The 22314-nt window shown below is 62.1% G+C and overlaps 2 protein-coding genes across 2 annotated transcripts; both read right to left on the reverse strand.

Moving 5' to 3' along the window:
• Positions 1-793: 793 nt before the first annotated feature.
• Positions 794-9648, reverse strand: E2F2 (E2F transcription factor 2). Its single transcript, XM_049820947.1, has 6 exons — positions 9364-9648; positions 3842-3929; positions 3278-3497; positions 3005-3163; positions 2698-2812; positions 794-2384 (listed from the first exon to the last, which is right to left on the reverse strand). Exons 1-6 carry the CDS (start codon positions 9646-9648, stop codon positions 1899-1901), a joined length of 1353 nt encoding a protein of 450 aa, XP_049676904.1. The 3' UTR covers positions 794-1898.
• A 10888-nt stretch (positions 9649-20536) lies between these two features.
• ID3 (inhibitor of DNA binding 3) lies at positions 20537-21995 on the reverse strand. Its single transcript, XM_049820963.1, has 3 exons — positions 21434-21995; positions 21149-21220; positions 20537-20864 (listed from the first exon to the last, which is right to left on the reverse strand). The coding sequence occupies exons 1-2, from the start codon at positions 21752-21754 to the stop codon at positions 21164-21166; spliced, it is 378 nt and encodes a 125-aa protein (XP_049676920.1). The 5' UTR covers positions 21755-21995; the 3' UTR covers positions 20537-20864; positions 21149-21163.
• Positions 21996-22314: the final 319 nt, after the last annotated feature.

Consider the following 22314-nt stretch of genomic DNA (forward strand, 5'->3'; position numbering starts at 1 on the left):
CCAGACATCACCAGGTACCACTGGACATCACTGGGTACCAACAACAACCACCAGGTACCATCAGATATCAGCAGGTACCACCGGACATCAGCAGGTACCACCGGACATCACTGGGTACCCACAACAACTACCAGGTACCATCAGACATCACCAGGTACCACACGTCATCACCAGGTACCACCGGACATCATTGGGTACCACTGACCATCACCGGGTACCACCAGGCTTCACTGGGTCCCACCAGCCATCACCATGCCACCAGCACTGTTGGCATTACCAGGCCACAGCATGACTTGGCAGGGGCGGGTGACCTGGAGCAGCACCCTGGGCAAGGACCCTCCATGGACACAGCCCCACCGGGATCTCGCTCTGCAGCCTCCAAACCTGCCCGCAAATCCGAGTACACAAGCCCGTCCCAGCCCCGGTACCCATAGGGACACGGCCCCCAGCCCCAGGACTTTTCCCACATTCCCGGTTCAAGGGGCTCAAGCTCGGGCGAAGGCTCATCCTGGCCGGGTTTGGGCTGAAAATCACCAATCTACAGCAAGTCAGACCCATTTCCTTCACTCCAGCCACAGCTTCACCTCAATCCCCTTTGCTACCAGCTCTTCCAGAGCAGGCTGGCCAGTTAAAAGGCCCCAAAACATGCTTTTTTACTCTGAAAACAGGAGCAAAACCATGCCAACGCCTTCCTCCTCCCAAACCGCCCCAGGATTTTGCTGCTTAGAGGAAAACAGCCCCTTATAACTCCAAAGTTTTGTTTTATTTTATTTCATCCCCTGCCGGGCAGAAAACATCAAGTGCCACAAGTTTTTTCACGCCAAAACACTCTCACCCATGCCACCTCCAAGCCAAACCACAGCAGAACAAACCCAAGGAAGAAAACTTAAATACACTCGCTTAAAAATCAAAATACCAACCCGACCCCTGCCGGCGCCGTGCCAGAAGGGGGTCCCATATAAATACAGTGCAATAATTACATATATTTTGCAATGGCACAATAAAAAGCCGTATCCAGCCCCGTGTCTGGGGGCTCGTCCCGCGCTGCTTCCCAAGCCCCTCTCTGCAGGTGATGCTCCAGCCACCAGTCGATAGCATCCCTCCTCCCAGTACACTCCAGTTTCAATACCCCCAGCATCAAGAGCTCTGAAAGGCTGGAGGGAGCTGGTACAGACTGGGCGAGAGGGCCCACAGCCCCCCAGGAAATACGGCTCCCTGTCCTGGTCAGGAATTTGCCAGAGCCGCTGGTTTTGGAGGCTGTGGGTGCAGTGCCCACACATGAGCTTCATCCTCTCTTCACCCAAAGGTAACTTCAGCTTTGCTACCTCATTATTTTTTTAACGATATTCCAGCTGCAACAGGGGGAAAGCACCACTTGAAATGACCCGTCATGACCCTGAAGAACCAGTCTAACTGGGGAGCAACTGGAGTGGTCCCAAAACATTGCACCCCACCCCAACACAGCCCATTCTGAGCAGGGGTTTCTCTGCCACCCAGGGGTGCCCCTAACCCACCCCATGCACCCAAAGGCACCTCCAGTCCACCAGCAGCCCTGTGACAGTGGGGGGTTATGGTGGGGGTCATCCACGCTGGCACCCCATGGTTTTATGGCCAGTGCCAGGACAGGACCTGGCTGGGTCCTTCCCAGAGGCTTACACTTCCCCAGGGCGCTCCCGGAGCCCAGCAAGGTGACAAACACAGCCCCCAGGTGACAACCAACCCAGGAGAGTGAGGAGAAGCCACCCAGGGTGGCTGACAAAAGCCCCCCCCCCACTCACACCCCCTCAGAAAACCCAGCACTCTCTGACCCACCCACACTCTCCAGCCACCCCAGAGACCCCACGCACTCAGGACACAAGTGACCTGAGGGGACACAGACAATGGGCTGGGGGGGGGGGTCAGGGCTTCAGCAGGTCCCCCAAGTCGTACGCCTCAAAGAGGTCACTGACGCCCTCGCCCTCCAGCCCCCAGAGATAGTCATCCTGTTCCAGGGGGGGCGAGAAGGTGACGAAGGGTCCCGAGTCCAGTTGGGAGAGGGCACAGGGCAGCTGGTCCTCCGTCTGCTGCAGGAGGTGCGGGGGTGAGCCCAGGAGCCCAGCCTCTACCTCCAGCAGCGAGCTGGGCTCTCCTGGGATGGTGAGAGGCAGAGATGGGGGTGAGGAGGGGGTTCCCGTGCCCCCCCAGCTCTGGGGGACGGCGTGGGGCGGTTGCGGGACTGGGCCGGGGCTGTTCAGCAGGGAAGGGGGTATGGTGCGGTCCCGTGGGGAGGCGGTGGCAGAGGGGACGTCGTGGTCCTTGGTGGGGCTCTCCTCCGTGATCTCCTCCGGGCAGAGGTACACCTCGATGGGGCCGTTGGTGCTCTTCAGGTGGAGTTGGAGGTTATCCTGGGAGGGGCAGAGCAAGGTTCAAGGAGGCATCCAGAAAAGCACCCATATCCCACACCACTGCCCCCAACCTGCGTGGGGTCCAGGCAGGGCATTGCAACCCCTGGAGGACCAGCTCAGGGTCAAACAGCCCCATGGAGACACCCCAAACCCACCCAGGGCCATGCTGGGCTGCATCCTTGGGATGCCCCAGATGAACCCATCAAGGATGGTGCAGATGCAGCAGCACCCACAGCAGCACCCGCATCCCAGCCCCGACCACACTGCAAGGTGGGGGAATGGCTCCCGGCCCCGATCCTGGCTCCACACGCACCTCGCTGAAATCCGGCACCTCCAGTTGCGTCTCCGGGGGAGCCTTCACGGCGATCACCGTCTGCTCCTGGAAGTTGCTGATGGCGCGGAGGTCCTGGTAGGTGACGTACGCCAGCGTGGACGGGGACAAGGTATAGGAAAAAGAGGGGCTGCGAGCGGGACGGTTCAACCCCCCCATCCCAACAGCAACCTTCCCCCCAGCCCAGGGGAAGCCAACTGGAGGAGAAGGGGCTCAGAGGGTTCCCCAAGACCCTGTCCCCTGTCCCCAAGACCCTGTCATCCCTCCCCATCTCCCTCAGCAAGGATATCTCTGGTTGTCTTCATCGTCAGCCAGCTGCCGGAGCTGCAGGGCACAATCCTGCAGGAGCTGGTCCAGCGTCCTCTCCGTCCTGGTCAGCTCGGCCAGTTCTCCCCGCAGCGCCTGCTGCTTCGCCGTCACCGCCGCATCCTCAAAGATCCCCGTCCCCCTGCCAGCGGAGATGACATTTGAGTGACAGGACACCCTACATGTCCCCGAGCCACCTGTCCCCCACCCTGCCCCATCCCCATGTCCCATGTCCACCCCCCCCCGCATCACTTACATCCACTGGATGTTGTTCTTGGACTTCTTGCGGATGAGCTGGATGCCCTCCAGCACGTTGGTGATGTCGTAGATACGACGTTTCTGGACCTCCAGCACCTCGGCCGCGCGGTTGAGATCCACGACGCCGTCGGGCGACTCGCTCAGCAAACGGATAAATTTTTTGGTGAGCAGCCCCAGCGAGGTGTCGTAGCGAGTCTTCTCCCCGGGAGACTTGGGGGCTGTGGGAAAATGAGAGACACCCCCCCCATCCTCTCCTTAGCCTGGGCCATGGGATAGAGGTGACACGGGACTGGACATGCTGGGGAAATTAAACACTGTACGATCTCTAACCTGGTAGAAAAATAACCCAGAAATAACCCCCCCCCCCCCAGGGAGCCTTCTGCCAGTGCAGTGGGTTGAATCGGCTCAAAGAGCTGCCCAGCAGCAGCATGGAGGGGCTGAGGCACCTTGGGTCACTTTGGGTGGTGCTAGAGGGGACATTGCAGCAGCGCTAATTGGGGAGAGAAATGGGGTCTGTCCCCCTCCCAGCTCCCCGCCCCCCATCTTGCCCAGCACCACTTACTCCTGGGGCTGGGGACCTGCGTTAACGTCCTGCCCTTCCCCTTGGGCGTGCAAAATTCGGGGCCCTCCAGGTCCAGCTTCCTCTTCGCCTGGAGCAAGAGAGAAAACCCCACGTCGGGGCCGACTCAGACACCCCCCTGAGTCCCCCGAACCCTTCCCGGGGCACGGGCCGAGCCCTGGGTGCCACAGCCTGGGGTGGGGGGATCTCGCAAGAGGCTCATACTGTTGCAAAATCCCTTCTGGGAACCAGTCCCGCAGCACCCAGCAGGGCAAGGGGCCACCGGGAGAGTTGGGGGGGGGGGGGGAGATGGGGGTCCCAGTACCCCCCTGTGGCTTCCTCCCCGCTTCCGACGCAGCACCCCAACCCGCCCCGGCGCTGCCCTGGCAGCCGCAGGGAACCCACCGGGATTTCCCCTCGCCCCCAGCTCCTGGCACAGCTCCGTGGGGCTGAGCCCTGGGAACGGCAGCAGCTCCAAGGCCGGATCCTCACCCCCCTACACCCTGCCAGCTGGCTTGTTGGGGTGCAGGGTTTCAAACACCGCCCCCCCCCAAACCACAGTTGGAGGCAGCCAAGGGCACCCAGCTGCCACCAGTGCACCTGGGACCGGCCGGGCTCAGCCCTCCCTGGGGACCCGTGGGTGCCCCGGACACGTGCACCCAGCTGGAGGGAAACTGGGGCGAGGCGGGTTGGGGGGGGGGGGGGGTCAGGGTGGGTGCTGGGTCCTGGGAGCAGGGACACCTCCCTGCACACGCGGTCCCCTTGCCAGAGCAAAAGGCTCTTGGAAATTGTCCCCAAGGGACCCCCCCAGCATCACCTGGGGAGAAGAGACCCAGGGAAAGGGGGGGTGGGGGGGGGGCTGCAGCAGAGCGGATGCACAGGGGAGCTGGGGGGGTCTCACCAAACCACCACCCTCAATGCATGTAAATCCCCCTGCATCCCCCCACATCCCCAAATACGAGCAGGGGGAATTTGGGGAGACACTGGCTCAGCAGCAGCAAGCAGCCCCCCAGGCCCCATCCCATATCCCCCCAGTACCTGCTCCCAGGCCGGGCTGTCCCACAGGGTCCCCCCCAGCACGTCCCGCATGGCACCCAGGTCCCCGTGCTGGCTCAGTGTGGCTCCGACAGCAGCTCCCTGGGGAGCACACCCCACTTTGCGGGGAAGGGTTGGGCACCTCGGCTACGTTCCCACCTGAGGGGGCTGGTGGGAGAGGTGCCGGGGGCTGTTTTCCGCCCCCCCAGGGAGCCAGGTTGGTCCCAAGCTCCTGTGGGAATCTCTTCCCTCCCTCCCTTCCCCGAGCAGGTTTTCCCCAGCGAACGCGCCTCCATCCCCAGCCCCGCGCCCCCGGATCTGCCCCCGAGCTGCCAGCACCCCAACGGTTAACGCCGAGCGCATGGGAAACACCTGCCCCGGATCAGACCCCATGCATCTGCCAGCACAATTTGGGACGAGGAGGGGGGCATCATCCCGGCCCCCCTTCTGCTGGCACCCAGACCCTTGCTTCTCCAGACACCGATGGCTGTGGGCACCCATGTGTTCCCATCGTGGGTGGGGGGTTAGCTGCACCCCATCAGCCCAAGCAATGGGGAAACTGAGGCACAGAAGCAACGCACCGTGGGTCCTGGTGTTCCCAGCCACCTCCAACCCCCCCCCCCACCCCGGCAAACAGCCACCAAGGAGGTCCCCCCTCCCCCTGCACAGGAACAGGGGGACCCCCTGCTCCCCCATGTGCGGTTTGGGGCAGCAGAGAAGCTCGGTGGGCTCGGGCAGGGACAGGACCCCGTGGTGCTGGGACACACCAGCAAAGGGACAATGGACAAGGGGGTCCCTCCTGTGTCCCAGCTGCCACCCCCCCCACACCGAGCCGGGCAGGATTAGGCACACGACAGCTGAGCGGGGCACGGCGAGGGGTTCCCAGCACCCTGCCAGGGCTGGGGGGGCTGGGATGAACCAGAGCAGATGGGGGGGAGACACAGGCACCAAACCCCAAGACACCCCCCCTCCAGGGCACAGCAGGACCCCCCCACACACCTCTCACCACCCCCCAGCCACTGCTTCCCACGTTGTGGGGACACACCAGTTACACCCCAATATGATGCTGGGAGTGGGAAAGGAAGCTCGACCCTGCCCTGGGCGAGGGCAGGAGCTTGCTGGGTGGGGGGGGGGGGGGGGTAAAGCAGTTGGGGGGGGGCAGGCTGGGCCCCCTGCCAGCTCTGCCTGCCAAGCAGCCCTTGGCCCAGCCCTGGCGCCAGGGGCTACACCCTGCACCCAGCCCAAGCATCAGAGCAGCCCTCTCCCCCCGGGGGGGGCCGCGGCGGGCTCCTCCTGCCAACGCTTCCTTTCAACAGCACCCGCTGCCTTCTCTGGGCTTGCCCGGGCCCTGCCCGGCCTTTCTGCCCCCCCACATCCCCAGCCCCCCCCATCACCACCAGCCCCCCCCCACCAGCCCCATCACCACCACCACCACCCCGGGGCGTGGGAACGCAGCGCCCTGGGATGGGCACCCAGAGCTGGCGGGGGGGGCCACGGGGCACCCTGGAATCGTGCCACCATGCCGGGGATGCTGCTCATGCCGAGGGGCTTCTGGATCAGGCCCCCCCCCCCCCCCTTCACTGCCTTTGGGATGGTGGAGGGTTAGGGGAGCATTGGGGGGGGGGGAAAGGGCAGAACTCCCATATTTGGGGGGTCGGGGGGGGGGGGGTTCAGCCCCACCGTGGGCAGGGGAGGGAGGCTGACCCCCAGCCCTGGCCCTGGGATGGGGAGACCACCCTGCGCTGGGGAGGAAGGCAGTGCCCCCCATCCTGGGTACCGCTCCCCACTCCGAAATGCAGCCGGCATCTCCATCCCCTCTGATGGATGGAGCGGGAAGGCCTGGCCGGAGAGGAGCTGGAGGCTGTAAAAGCTGGAGCCAGAAAAAAGCCCCTCTGAGGGTGACAGGATAGCCACCACCTTCCCACCCATCCTGCCCCCCCTGCCCAGCTCCCTGCACCCCCAAAAAACGCCCCTCCTGCCTGTGCAGAAAAACCTCTGATGGAATCAAGGGGGAACAGGGTCACCCTGGGTCACCCCAGAAGAATCTGGGGTGCTGCTGAGCGGTTCTCCCACTTGGAAAGGGCTCCAGCCCAGCACCCACAGGGACTGCCACCCTGGGTGTTCTTTGCATGGGTGGCTCAGCCCTGCCAGCTTGCACCGAAACCGTGGTGGACTCTGAACGCCCTTGTCCCCGCACGGAAGAGGCAGGGAGACATCGGTGTCTCCAGGGCTCCTTTAAAGCCCTGAGCCCCTATAGAGATCCCATGGCCCCTATAGAGGCCCCATATGGCCAGAAGCAGGGCAAATACTCAGGATGGGATTGGCACTGGCTAAAACCACTCTGAAATATGCATTTTTCATGGGGAAAAACACACTTACCTACTCCAAGACCCTCAAATCAGACTAAGGGAAACCTGAGACTTTTTTGGACCATGAGAGACAACCCATCCCGCTTTCCCGCAGCCGGACGTGGGGTGATGGGCTCCCTCCAGCTGGACCAGGTGACCCCAGATCATTTATACAAATCCAGCAAGCAGGTGGGAGCGGCAGCAATTGCCCTGCTTGGGAATTGGGAGGAAACGCTCATTATCTGATTGCCTCGGATCTGCACACAAAGGTTGTGCCCATAAACGGGGTGTGGGGCGGGGGGAGCCCCAGCTGCCGGCGCTGCGAGTGTCACACCGGGGTTGGAAATGGGATCTCCAGCACCAGGAATGGGATCACGGCATCAGGGAATGGGATGGGGACGGAAGGGAGCGTTGCTTGCGACCCACCAAAGGGGATGCAGGAGCACTTCATGTCCCCAAGTGTCACATGAGCCCCCCCCAGACCCCATTCAGAGGACAGTTGTGGGCAGGAATACCCTGAGCACCTCCTGGCATAGGTGATGATGAGGAGGAGGGTGGTGATGACAAAGAGGCCTTTAGCCCAAAACTTCTTTCTCCCCAAGTGTCACTTGGGGACAAGCACTTCATGTGCCCAGGTGTCACACAAGCCCCCCCCAGACCCCATTCAGGGGACAGCTGCAGGCAGGAGGAGCACCCTGAGCACCTGCTGGTGTGGGTGGTGATGATGATGATGGTGATGATGCCAAAGAAGCCATCCGCCCAAAACCAGCTCCGCAGCGAGGTATGAAAACGGGACTGTGAGTCTGTGGGGTGTCTTTAGGGGAGGGGGTGGTGGCACAGGTCTCTCCTTAAAGAACAGTGCCCGGCAGCGCAGGATGCAGCATCTCATGCGGTTCAGAGACAAAGAGGCTGGGGAGGAGGCAGGTGGTCCCGGAGCCCCCCCGGGACAGGGCTCGCACCAGCCCCAGCCAGCCCCGCAGCGGTGACACGAAGCGGGGAGCAACGACAACTCCTTTCACCCAGCCGTGGCAGTGTCCCCAGCTGGGACGAAGCATCGGGGACCGTGGAAAGGAGGGGAATAAATAAATAAATCAAGCCTTGAAAAAACTAAATCGAAGTTAGTGGGGTCTGGGATCCCTCCCAGGGACCCAGGGAGAACAGAGGCTCACAGTGAGGGCTGGACACGCGCCCAGGCTGGGGCAGGCAGGAATTAAATGCCAGCTGCCAGCGGGGCCGACCGGCCGGGGGCTCGGCAGGGGCCCTCAAGGAGGAGAGACGGGCTGGGCAGAGCCACCCGCACACCGCGATGCTGGGCACGGGGCCAGCGCCCGACCTGGGCCTCAGTTTCCCTGGTTAGGGCAGTGGGTGCCGGGCAGCCCTGACCCCGGGACTCGGTGACAGGGACACAGCCAGTGCCAGCAACCCCCTCCCTCTGCCAACCTGCACGGCGCCCAGCATCAGGGTCCCTGCTCCAAAGCCTTGGGGGGTCCCATGGAGGATGGGGACTGTTTCAAATTCACACACACACACACCCCCCAAAAAAAAAAAAGGCATCGCAAGCCCTGCTGTAACTGCGGGCAGGAACCAAGCTTGGGCAGCGGTGCTGACCCACCCCTGCCCTGCGTCCCCAAACCTCCCAGGTGACGGGTCACCCCAGGGGTCACAGCCCAAAGTGGGGAGACCCAGCAGGCAGGGAGGGTGCCCCCCCACCCACGGCAGGCAGGAGGGCTGCCTGCACCCAACCTTAACATGGGAGGAGGTTTGCGAAGGGCCTCAAGTGCCACGGCCGGGCTTTAAGACATGACCTGAACTGTTTGCAAGCCGGAGAAAGGCAAAAAAAAGGCTGAAAAAGGCTGAAAAGCGGAAGCCAGGAGCCAGCTTTGCGGGCACGCAGGGGCGAAGGGAAGTTGAGAAACGTTTGAGCCATTTCACTGCGACTTCTGATTTCAACCCTTACCCTCCCCCACCCCAAAAAGATCTTCGGGGGGGTGCAGACCCCAATACAAGCTGCATAATTTGGAAGGGGAGGGTGCTGTCCATCCTGGGGTCACCCACCTCTTGCTCCCTGCCCTGCACAGAGCCCCCAGACCCCCGTCCCACCGAAGCGATGCCCAAGGAAGGGATGGGGTGCAGACACCTTACCGGCAGCCGTCCCACCGAGGCCGAGCGGAGGGTCCTGAGCTGGGGGCCCTGGGGGGTGGCATAGAGACACCCGCCCCGGGGAGCGGGGACGCTGACAGCCGCCGCCGTGTAGACCTGGGTGAAACCGCCGGTGGGTAACGGGGGGCTACCCAGGCTGGCAACCCCTTGCTCCACGGAGCCCATCACCGACATGACATTCTTCGGGTGGTGGTGGGGAGGGGGATGCGGGAGGGCGGTGCCCCCCCACCCCGGGGCGGGGGACACTCCCCTGGGGAGCCGCAGCATTGCAAAGTCCTTTCCGAGAAGGCCGGCCCGGGGGAGGGGGCAGAAGCACCCCGCGATTTTGCAGCAAGGGGTGGGGGTGGGGGGTCACAATCTCAGCGGTGGCATTTTGGGGGGGGTGGGGTGGGGGGGGTGTCCGCCGGGCGCTGACACCGGCTGGTTTCCAAAAAGCCCCTCCTTCCCCCCCCGAAAAACCTGCAGAAAAGCAAAGCGACGGCGGCACCACCAAAACCGGGCGAAAAAAAAGCGCTTTTCGCCCCCAAAATCACCCGCGTTCGGGCCGGCTGGGGCCGGGGCAGCCCGGACCGTGGCCCCCCCCTCGGCCCGGTACCCCCCGCGCCCGGCTCCGCTCCTGCCCGATCGCGCCCGGCCCCGATCGCTCCTTTCCTTTTTTTTTTTTTTTTTCGTTTTTTTTTTTTTTTTTTTTTTTAAGCGCCAAACGCCCTCCCGCGAAATTCGGATTTCCCGCGGAAAACGCCGCGCGCTGATTGGCTGCTGCTGCCACCGCCCCGCCCCTCTCCTCCCCCCGCCCCCCCGCAGCAGCCAGCGGCGTCGCGCCGGGAGGGGCCTTAAAGGGGCCGCGCTAGGGGAGGCAGGGCGGGGCCTGTATGCAAAGCAGGGGGCGGGGCCTCTTTGGGACCACCTGCTGGGGGGGGGGCGCTTGGGATGGGAGTCACCGGGGTTGGGATCGGGACTGGGATTGATTTTTTTGTTAATTAGTTATTAAAGGACCCCCCCCCCCAATCTGCTGTGTTCCAGGCTGGGGGCTGTGACACCCCCCCCCCGTCCCCATCACCCCCCCATCCCCATCCCCAGCTGCAGTGAGCTGGGGCACCGGGGGGGTTGCATCTATTTGGGAGACAAAATATTTGGGGGTCCTCCAGCTGTCTGGCAGCAACTCCCCCACACACACACCGCAGGCAGGGAGCAGGCAGGGGTCAGCGCTGTTTGGGGGGGGGGCAGGGACCTCAGAGGGACTCGGCATGAGCAGATTTGGCCCCTGGTTCACTGACAGCAGTTCACCCAACCTGGCACCCAGTGTCCCCATCGGCCACCCACCACGAGCGTGGGGCGCACGAGGTCTTTCTGGCAAAGGGGAGGGAGAAAGAGGGGGTGAAGGGCTCACCGTTTGGCCCACGGGGTATTTCAGGGTGCAGCAGTAGCAGAAAGCACCGAGGCAATGGTGAACCCCTGAGTGAGGGCAACTCTGACACTTACTGGGACCAGTAAAAGGCCACCACAGCCCCTGAGCTGAGCCACAGTTTAATTCTACTGAGGCGACCGAGCCACAGTGGTTGGTTCCTCTCCATCACCTGGTTGCCCTCCATCTGTTCTTTCCTCTCCGTCGTTCTCCCCTCCGTCGTTCTCCCCAGCATAAGGCAACTTCATGCCCAGGCCTGGGATGGGGATGTTCAGATGCAGAGATGGACTTTCTTGCAAAGACGGACAGACAGATGGACAGACACACACACCAGCACCGTGGCCTCTGCTGTGGATGAGGATGGACACCAGACCTCCAGACTCTAACTCAGCTTGCCCAGGGACACCCAAAAATTTGCCAGGAGCCTCCGATCCAGAACAGACATTTGCTTCCCACCGTGTGAGGGCTTTGAGGCAGAACAAAAGGCCTGGCAGCAGTAAAGCCACGGCGTGGCTGGGCACCGTGTCCTTCTGCCAGGAGCACAGCTGAGCTTGGCAGCTCAACCCACCCAGACCTTCATCTTCCCCCCTCCCCCCCAGAGAGAAAGCAACTGCTGTCTCTATTTCAGCACACAAAGACAACGCCATGCCCAGTTGGGTGGATAAATTGGTGTCGCTTGGCTGCCTTGGGCTGGCTTCAGCTGCGTGACCCTTGGGACAGGGACAGGGACACTGGGGTACGGGGAGGGCTCGGGTTCTGGGGGCTTGGGCTGGCAGATTGTGCCCCTACCTCCTCCACTTTGGACAAAGGGGAGATGATGTCCCCACGCACCATCAAGGCGACCTTTCTGGGGTAGGGGCTGTTGAAAAAGACGGTGTAGAAAAGCCTCTGCTTGTGCTCCTGCACCATGTTGAACGCAATGGCCCTCATCTCCTCGACTGTGCTGGGAGGCACAGCCAAGGGAGGCATTAGGACCATCCTCCCCGCCCCAGTACCTAATACCTGCTCAATAAGTCTTCTCCAGGTTTTCCAACCATGGCTTTCCACCAGCAAAGTCCTCTCCCATGCCAGAAGCCACAGGCTGATATCTCCCTGTGACCCCAATGCCTCCAGATGGGTGACAGCCACCAGCTTCCCCCCCCCAACCCAAAAGGGACAGCTCTCTCCGGAGAGGTTTTATCTGGGCTGTGTATAAATGGGCTGATTCCCCCCCATCCACCCTACAACCAAGCCAGCAAAGAAACAGGAGGTTTGGAGCAGGTCTTAGACTCTGAGCTCCTCCCGGATCTGTTTGTACTCTCTGATGTTCTCCTTGCTGCTTTCCAAGAGGCATCGGATTTTATGCAAGATCTCCTCGCCCAGTTTGCCCAACTTGCTGTAGGTGAACAGGTCCTGGGAGACAAACGTGGAGACCCCATCCCCCATCACCTTCAGGCTGAGCTGAGGGTCCGTGTTGACTTCTCCGCTGTCCAGCTGAAAGGGTTAACACAGCAATGTGCCTATGTCTTCTCCTCCATCGGCTGCACGCAAGGACCAACCCTCGTCATCAAACAAGCCAAGCCCAGGGTCCGGCGCTACAGAGATGGAAATCCTGGCCTTTAAATGCTGGTGGTGGGTGCAAAGTGCAGATCTCTGCTATAACCACCTTCAAACTGCTGGAAGATCTCCACTTCTAGCCTCCTCCCCTCCTCCCATGGGTGTTTTTTGTAAGAAACACCCATTTTATCAAACGAAGGCCTCGCTCATGATGAAGATGGTGAAGTAAATGGCCACCTTCATCTTCAGGGTCTGCCCTTCTTCCCCGTTGGGGACAGGGGCCATCTGGTTGACAGTTGGTGGTGGCCACCTCCCCAGCACCAAGGCCCAGGGAAGCCTCTCAGCATCCACAGGAAAGGACTCCCCCCATGTGCCCCACATCTCTCCCAGGGTGGGGGGACAACATAGCTCAGCCCCAGCCATCCCTGAGCCCCCCTGCCCCGTGGTGGGCTCAGTCCCTGTTGCGTGCTCACTGGAAGGTCTTGTAGATGTCCAGCCTGCCGTCCAGTGTGATGCAGGTGAAGAGCGAGTACAGGGCTTTCTCCAGGCCGCCAAAATGGGCCAGGACAGATTTGCCAAACAGGATGATGCCCAGCACCGAGAAGATCTGCATGGGGACAGTGATGTGGGTCCCAGCACCTTCCCCATGCTGGGAAGGATGCTCAGCATCCTCCAACCCCCAGCACTGGGGCTCCCTGGCATGAGCAGGGTCTGGCCAAGCTCCTCAGCCTCGGTGCTGGGAGCTGAATGCCCCCCTCCAGCATCCCTGAGCCTGCCGGGGAGTTGGGATGGACCAATGTGGTGGGAAAGGACCGTCCTGCTGCTGGCTCTGTGCCTGCTTTCCCCACGGTCCCTGAGGTGCCATGGCCAGCGCTGGACCCTGGTGGCCAAGATGCTTCTCCAGGCCGATGCGCCCAGTCCAGGCAGGCATTTCCCAGCCGTTTACTGGCATGGAGATAAAGAGGATGACCATGATGTTACAGAGGTCAGGGATGACCTTGAGGATGGCCTGAAGTATCCTGGCCAGCCCGCAGACCTGCAGCACCATCACCTCTTCTTCACCATCAGCCTCATCACCCTGGGGCAAGGCGAGAGAGCCCGTCACTGCACTGAGCACGGCAGGGGAAGGAGCCAGGAGACCTGGGGAGGGTCTGCACTGCCCCCCCCCCCCCGCCCCCAAACCAGGGTAAAAAAGTGAGGGTGACGAGCAAGCGATGACGTTGCCTTTCCCAGTGCAGATCCAACATGTGGGATGCGGGATGGGGCCACCATGCCTGGACCACAGCATCTCTGCTCAGACCAACATGGGGACACCGGGGGCTTTGGGTTACAGGACCCCCTGCGCTCGCTCACCTCAGGATCTGGAAAAACTTCTGGACCTTCCACTTGGGAATCAGGGCCCCCACCACGAGGCAGGCCACAAGGAAGAAGTTGAAGCCGTTCCAGATGTCCAGCAGGCAGAGGAGCAGGGGGCTGAGGCTGCGTTTGTGGACTCCAAATGAGGGCACTTCCCCTAATATTCCTCCCCCAGGAACATCCACAGGGGAGAGGGGGCTACAAGGGGTCCGTGTGCCCCACGGGTACACCCGTGGGGGGGCACAACTGGCTTGGTAGCAGGTGATGGGCCACCAGCCGAGCACAGGTGGCTAGCAGCCCCAATGCCGAACATCCCTGCGCCTGCGGGGGGGGACACCGGAGGATGTCCCGGTCCTTGCCGGGGTGGAGAACCAGAGGAAGGACCGCGGGGCCGGCGCTGAGCCGGGCTTTTCCTCCTCTCCCCTGGAGACGGCAGCAGCGAGCCACGGCGGCGGGGCCCGCACCGCCCCGGTCCCCCCCGCCCCGGTATCGGCATCCCCGGGCAGCCGCAGCCGGAGTATGTGAGGGAGCGGGGGATGGAGAGATGCAGGGGAGGGATGGACACGGGGAAGGAGGGATGGAGGGACACGGGGAAGGAGGGAAGGAGGGACACGGGGAAGGAGGAGGGATGGAGGGACGCTGGAGCCCAAGGATGGAGGGATGGAGGAGGGACTCAGGGATGCAGGGTCAGAGGGGTGGAGGGACACAAGGATGGAGGAATGGAGGGACTCAGGGATGCAAGACGGAGGGATAGAGGGATACAGGGACATGGAGATGGAGGGACTTAGGGATGGAAGGATGGAGGGAATGAGGGATGCAGGGAGGGAGACAGGGGAATGCAGAGATGGAGGGATGAGGGACTCAGGGATCGAGGGACACAGGGAGGGAGACGTGCTGAAGGCCTCCAGCCCAGCTCAACACAGCTCCCACCTTCCAGTACAGCCAGAAATCTCTGACCCAGTTGAGCAGGACCCCGGTGAGCAGGGCCACAAGCACAACACTGTCTATGATATAGCTTAGCCAAAATTGGAACTGGAGGGAGAAGAGGAGGAGGTGAGAGCGCCTCTGGGCCCAGGGCAGGACTGAGGGACACGTAGCAATGGCCCACTGGGAAACCAGCTGAGGTTCTCCCATCGGACCCACGTTGGGTGGAAAAATACAAAGCCTTGTGGATTCTCCAGTGGCTAGTATGGATGAATTCCCTGCCGAGATGTGAGCATGGTGACCCCCCTCCCCATGCACGAAGCTTGCAGGGAAGCATTCGCATTGGGACACATCTCTGCCATCAAGCGGGGCTGCGGGGTTTCGTGGACCCACCCTGGAGGCAGCAAAAGGGCCAGGGAAAAGCCAAGGGAGCGGGAAGGGCTGGTGGCAGGCGGTGGTGGGCACGGCCGGCACTCGCGCTCCAGGGCAGCATCATGGGGGTCTAGCTGGTGCTCACCACCTCCTTGATGACGATAAGCACAGACAAGATGAGCTTGACAGCAGGGTGGGCGAGCAAGTGGCCCATCCACACCCTGGCCATGTATTCCTTGTGGTCCCAGGAGTCCTGGAGGGGGAGGCAGGGTGGGGAGCCCAGGCAGGGTGTCCCTGCTGTCCCGGTGGGCTGTGGGTCCGGCACCCATCGCCCACCCCACCCTACCTCACTGCACACCACATCTCTGAAGTCAATGAGCAGCCACTGCGCCTTCTCGTCTGGCTCCCGCTGGCACTGGTGGCAGGGAGGGGACAGAGGGTCAGGCAGGACCTGGTGGCACCACAACGGATCCGGTCCCCCCAGACCTGGGTTCCCCCCAGCCCAGGATGATGGCAGAGGCCCCTCACCCTCTGGGATACTGGCAGGAGCCCCCTGGGACCCGCGGCAGCATGACCTCACTATTCTAAGCAGCAGAATATGTGACATCATGCTTCCATGCCTCGTGACATCACTGCTTCTCCCCAGTAAGGGGGAGGGCATGGAAGAGCGAAAGGAGCAGAGGAGTGTTGTGGAGGCGGAGAGGTTGGCGGGGACTCAGTCCCCCAAACTGGTCTGGGTTCAGTTTGAAACCAGAGGGACACTGGTGGCTTCAGCACCCCTGCACAGCCAGGGAAAAGCAAGGGGACAAGGGACACGGGCCAGCGCTCCCAGAGGCAGGCTGGGCCGGTATCACCATGGGCCTTTCCCCGTTATCCCAGCAGCTGCCCTCCTCTGTCCCAGTTTGCTTTCTGGAGCTGCAGCCACTTCCTTCTATACAGATGGGGAAACTGAGGCACAGAGGGAGCTCAGGGACCCAAAGGCCCCAAATTTTGTAGATGGACAATCAGGTTTCTGTGCTGATTCAGCCCCACAACCAGGTTGACCTTCCTTGCATCACTTCCGTCCCCCAAATGCTCCCCCATCACCCACCCCATCCTCACCCACGGCCACCCCAGGAGTCCCCATGTCCCCACGGGTGTCAGTGGTTCAGGTCTCTCTGGGTGATCAAGCCCATCACAAAGCTCCATGCTCCAAATCCCCTCATTAATTAAAACCCAGCAATAATGAGTTCCTTTCTCTGCTCCAGCCTTCGCCTCCCTGCAGCCCTGGCCCCAGAGAATTTTGGGGCTGCGTTCAGGTGCGTGGGGAGCCCTGGTCCCTCCGTGGGACAGAGCCCCAATGTCACGCGTGGGAAAGGGAAGGCGAGGGGCTGGCAGGAGTATGCGGGGTGGCTGCTGGGACGCTGGGTGGTCTCCAGGGGGGTGGGGAGGGGGCTTTGCTTTCCCCACCTGTAAAATGAGGGGGGACAACCCTGTTCGTTCCCTGTTAAAGGGAGGGGGCAGGAGCAGTCCCCCCCAATCCCATAGCACCCCCTGGAGCTCCAGCCAAGGGGATACAGAGCTCCACCGTGGCTTGGTTTGCAGGATGAGCCCTCCTGGTCTGGCAATTAGGAGCCTCTGGGGTGGAGGGTGCCACAGGAAATTTGGGGGCCTCTGGGAGGATGGTGGTGGGGGAGGCTGAGGTTTTGTTCACCCCTTCCCCACGCTGGAAATCCTGAGCGCGCCTCAGTTTCGCCACTCAGCGCTGGCGTGGGAACCGGAGCAGGGTGAGGCATGAGCAGGGTGTCAAGGGCGCTGGGAACGCCCTATGCTGGGCAGGATGGGGCCAACGGGTTGTGTGGGGCTGGTTTGGGTGCCATCCCCAGCAGAGCCCAAAATACACCGGCAGCCCTGACTCATCCCCACCCACGGAGCCAGGCCAGGGGCCGGGAGGAGCTGGAAGGGCCACAGGGTCCCCCGCTGGGCAAAGCGGCTTCCCGAGCTGGAAGGAAACCCACGGCGCCTGGGATGGGGGGCCAAGGTGCTGGGGGGGGGCGGCTGCGCGTTTGGATTTGGGGTGCTGTGCATGTGCACGCGTGTGGATGCGTGTTCCTGTTGGCTGGATCAGGGTGTGCACGCATGTGTGTGTGCATGTGTGCACGCATGCATGTGTGTGTGTGCATGCGTGTGCTCTTGTCGAGCGGGTGCATGTGTGTTGCCCCCCTGTTGCAGCCCACGGGCAATAGTGCATATATACGCGCGCACACACGTGTCTTGGAGGAGCACACGTGCAGCCGGTGCCTTGCTGTGGGCGTGTGCGCACGTGTGTCTGGCAGAGCGTGCGTGTGTACACACGTGTGTGCCCTCACCGGGGTATGTCTGTCCGCACGTGTGCGTAAGCGTGTGTGTCTAAGTACATGCCCATGCAAATGCGTGTGCGTGCACAAGCACGCGCGCGCGCGTGTGTAAGCGCGCACAGGCACGCGTGTAAGCGCCTGCGAGCGTGCAAGCGCGCACAGCCACCCGTGCATCCCCACACCCACGCTAAGTCCCCGCGCGTACCCGCAGCCTCCGAGCGCGCGCCCGCGCCCCCGATCCCACGCGCGAGCGCGCCCAACCGTGCGCGCCCGCCCAAGGCCACGCGTGTGAGCGTTGCATCCGTCCCAGCGAGGCGGCGGCCGGCTGGCGGGGAGCCGGAGAAAGGGGGGCGGGGGGGGGCCCAGGCCTTGGCCGGGGCAGGCAGCGGGAGGAGGAGGAGGGAAGTGCGGCTCAGACAGTACGGCGCCAGCAAACACCTGCAAACAGCTCCGGGCACACAATGGCAAATACAGGTGGGGAACCGCGGCCTCCGTCAGCGCAGCCGATTGCATCAGACTCCCGCTCTTGCCAAGAGGCGAGCGAGCCGGCCTGGCCGGCCACCGGCACAGCGGCTGGGGGACGTTTGGCCTTCACCCCTCCCAGCCCCCCTTGGGGTTATTTTTTGGCTTGCCTCATCTTTTTGCACCCGTGTAATGTAGTTGGGAAGATAAGAGCCAAGCCTGGTTTGTTCGGCTGGGGAGGGGGGGGGGCATTTCTTGCACTACGTCTGCCCCGCAAGGTAAATCCCAGCCCTGGCAGGGCAACGGCATCTATTTTTAGTTGTGTTTTTTCCCTTTTTCTTTCTTTTTTTTTTTTTTAAAAACCAGGGTTTCCAAGGAAAGCACCGGTATCATGCCACAGCCCAGGCTGGGGGTCCGGGCAAGTCCATCCCCACCCCCCAGCTATTCCCGGGGCCTGGGAACGGCAGGGTGGCTGTTCCAGGAAAGGCGCTGGGATCCATCCGCCACGGGAGAGGAGGCGACGGCCCTGGGAGGCTTCCCGGGATCCAGTGCCAAATCCTCGTCCTGCCAAACCCCGCAGCCCCCAGGGAACCGCAGCCCCCAGCCTTGGCCGAGGGAATCCCTTGCCCTGACCCCCCCTGGCGAGGGGACGGGGACGGGGGCCACCTCGGCTCCCCTGGGCCAGGAGTCCCCCTCCTCCTCCCCCGGTGCTGTTTCCATCCAAAAAGCCCCAGCAGGACTGGTTTCTCCCACCCCACCAGTGCCTGTCCCCACTTCTCCCAGTAAGCTCCAAACTGGGCTCATTAACTGCTCCCACACAAGATCTCCACTGCCATCACCTCAGCTGGGGGACCCATTGGAAGCTGGGGTGCTCGCACCATGGGGAGCCCCATTTTGCAGCTACTGAGACCCATCCCCATCCCCCGGCTCATTCCTGGGGCGCTTTTCCCACCCACCCCAATTACATCCCTTTGGCACATCAGCACTGGCACTAGCTGGAGGACCACGACACTGGGGTGAGCGTGGGGATGCTCTCCCCTAACCCACCCCTCGGCTTTTCCTCCCAAGCCCGAACCCAGCGGAGATGGCAAAAGCCTATTTTTAGCCATTAGCATAACACACCAGCTTGGTTCCCAGAAGCGGTGGTTTCCAGCTGAACACCCTCACCTGCCTCCAGCCGCACTGGGACAGCCCCCTGTCACCCCATCCGTGGGTGCCAGAGGGTAACCTGCCCTTGGGACAACAAGCTGGGAAGAGGGAGGGATGTTCCCAGGGGCTCGTGATCCCGTTGGACCGGCTGTTGCTTTTCGGATGGCCCACGTGCTGCTTTTCCCCGTGGAAATGCCCACGGACAAGGGGTGCTTGGTGGGTGCCAGCTGCACCCCGAGCTCAGGTTGGCCGTCGCGGGGACAGGGGCCGAAGCTGGCGCACGTGGAGGGAAGGTTTGCACCACCCTGTGCCCCAAGACTCCTCCTGCCTTTTTCCTCCTCTCATCTTGCAGCCCCTGACCCAGCTCACCTGGAGGCTGCAACACCCCGGGGACACCCCGGGGACACCCCGATACCACGGGGCAAGCACCCACACTCTGCCTGGCTGACCCCACAGCAGCAAAACCAAAGCCCAGCACAGGGGATGGAGGAGACGGTGCTACAGGTGGGGGGATTTTAACCCTGGGGGAAAGCAGCCAGGCCTGACCCTGATTGTAGGCAGGCCAGCACCTTCCCCAGGGAGCAGGATCCGGCCCAGCTGTGCTGCAGCCACGGGGCTCCGCAGCTGAGCCGGCCGGCGAGTCGCATCTGCTCCGGGGCCAAAGGGAAACCACAGCATTAATCCGAGGGGAGGGAAAGGCATTTCTGCTCCCAACACCCCTTCCCCAGGGTGCTGCCCCCCCTTCCTGCCCTCCCCCGCCCCCCCCGCCTCAGCCCCCGGGGGGGTTCCAGGCCAGGCAGGGGTGTGCAGTGTGGATGCCACCTGGGGAACTGCAAGACTCAGAACAACCCTCATTAGAGCCAGGGCAGCTGTAGCCCAGAAAGTCCCCTTCCCTTGGAGGGGGGGATATCCTGGGGGAACAACATCACCCTTTCCAGCCCAAGAGAAGCTCAAATGTGGCCCCAGGGCACCGGGCAGCCTTCTTTTTTTTTTTTTTTCCTCTCAAGGCAGAGAGTAGAAACCCCTGGAAAAAGCATCTTTTTCCCCCCTCCCAGGGCTCCAACTACACCTCCAGATGGTCCCCGGGGCTCGGCAGCTTCTTCACTCCTTCCATATCAGATAAGCAGAGCAGCACCCAAAATAGCTGGCAGACACCTCGGCCGGGAGACAGCAGCCTAGGGTTAATTCCTCCCATACCTGAGCTGACATTTCAAAGCTATTAAACAATTAATGAGATTCCTACCGTAACCCTAGAAGTTACAATCGACGAGAGGGTTCGGGGGCTCCCACCCTCAGGATGCTGCTCTCCCACCCATGGGTGCACCCCAGCTCCCTTCCACCCCAGGGATGGAGAAAAACATTCATAACGACCTGTTGGGTTTTTTTTTTTTTTATTATGTAAAAATGGTAACTTTTATAAAAAGTTTATAAAGCAAGTACAAGGCATGTTCGCAGAAATTCACCTTCCTGCACAAAAGGTACAAAACGTTAATACTCTAGTATAGAGCTCCACAATACACGAGGCCGCAGCCCCAGAGAGTTTGGTTCATACTCGAGGATGTCCCCCCCCTCCCCAAAACCCCCTAAATTCCCCCTCCCCCACTCCCCCCCCTCCCCCCGAAACACCTTTAAAAAAAAAAGGACTCGCTGCTATAATCCAAAAATATACAGACAACCGCCTCTTCATCAGTCTATCGTTAAAAAGTTATTATCTCCTTGAAGTTCGGGTCCAAAGTCCTGTTAAAGCCGGGATGCTGGCGGTGGAGGGATGGAGGAAGGGGGGGGGGGGGGGGTCGGGACCAGCCGCTCCCCGCCTGCGGTGCCCGGGCCCGGGGGAGGCGATGCCGGGGCCGGTAGGTCGCAGACAGCCCGGCGCCACGGAGGAAGCTGCTATTTACCTCCGGCTGATAACGAACCAGGAACCGACATTCGCTGCCTGTTTGCTAATTGGCACCGGGAGGAGAGAGAAGAAAAAGGAGCCGGGGGGGGGGGGGGGGAAAGGAGGAGAAAGGGGGGAGGGAGGAAAAAAAAAAAAAAGAAAAAAATATAGAATTAGTGTTGGGGTAATTTGGGGTCTGGGGAAGGGGATTTGGGGGTCGCCCGAAGAGGGGGGGAAGAGTGTTGTATTGGGGCTGGTGTTGGTCCCCTGGGGATGTTGGTGCTGGGTGAGTGCGGGGGGTTTGGGGGGTGGGATGGGGGTTTTGGGGGGGGGGGGGACGACACTCACCTGATGGAGGAGCCGTTAGTGACACAAACTTCTCTCGTCTTTGGAGCAGAGTTCAGAGGCGAGCTCGGCCGCCTGCGGAGAGCGGGGACAGGGCTCAGGGCCACCCCGGCGGCTGGGGGTCCCCGACCCCCCCCCTTCCCCACCGCACCCCGACCGACCCCCCCCACCGCACCCGGCGCCGGGCATCACCCCCAGCCCTACATGTCCCCTCCGTGTCGTCGTCCCGTCCCCCCCCCTCCCCAAACCCAACATATCCCCCTCGCCCCAGCCTAAAGCAGCCCTTACCTTAAGGGAGAGCAGGGTGGCCTCGGAGGAGGGGTCGCGTCCCTTGGCCCCCTCCTCCAGCACGATCTGGAGGTCGAAGATGTAGTCGATGACATGCTGGAGGATCTCCACCTGGCTCACCTTGCTGCCCTGCGGGATGCCCGGCACCAATTCCCGCAACTTGGAATAGCAATCGTTCATATCGTAGAGTAAGTTCATGGGTTCCTCCAAAGCCGGGCTCTTGTTGTTGCTTCCCCGGGCGATGGCCAGACTCTGCTCCGAGAGGCAGCAAACGGCCTCGTAGCAACTCCGGACGGATCGTACCGGGCTGATGGCTTTCATCGTGGGGCTAGAGCTCGCCTGGGGACGCAGGATGGGAAGGGGAGGGGAAGGGGAGGAGGGGAGGGGGGTGAGGGAAGAAAGAATGCCCGGTGGTGGTATCGGTGGGTGCCGCGACGGCTGGGGCTCTGCTGGGATCTCCGAGCACCGGGACCACCAAAACTTGGACCCCCCGAGCCCCGGCTCTATCACCGCCCCCCCGGAGCCTCGAACCCTCGGACCTCGCTGGCGCACTGGGGAGGGGGCAGCCCCGCGCCGCCCCTTATATAGGCAGCGGGCGGGGCCACGCCCCCTGTATGCAAACGAGGCGGGAGCACCACCCCTTTTATGTAAATGAAGCCGTAAACCCCACCCTTGCATCTCAATGAAGCGAGAGGCGCCGCCCCCCTACCCCTACCCCCCCTAAAAAAAAATGACCCTTGGTGGCCGGGGTGGCCTTAATGGGGGGGGGGGGGGACAACACGACCACGCAAATTCCCCACCCCATGACCGACCCCCAAAACCACCCCCTTGGCGGGGGGGGGGTGACTTCCCCCCCTAAACCCCTTGGACACCCCAACCTG

This window comes from Accipiter gentilis, chromosome 17 (genome assembly GCF_929443795.1).
Source record: "Accipiter gentilis chromosome 17, bAccGen1.1, whole genome shotgun sequence".
NCBI classification, from domain to species: Eukaryota; Metazoa; Chordata; class Aves; order Accipitriformes; family Accipitridae; genus Astur; species Astur gentilis.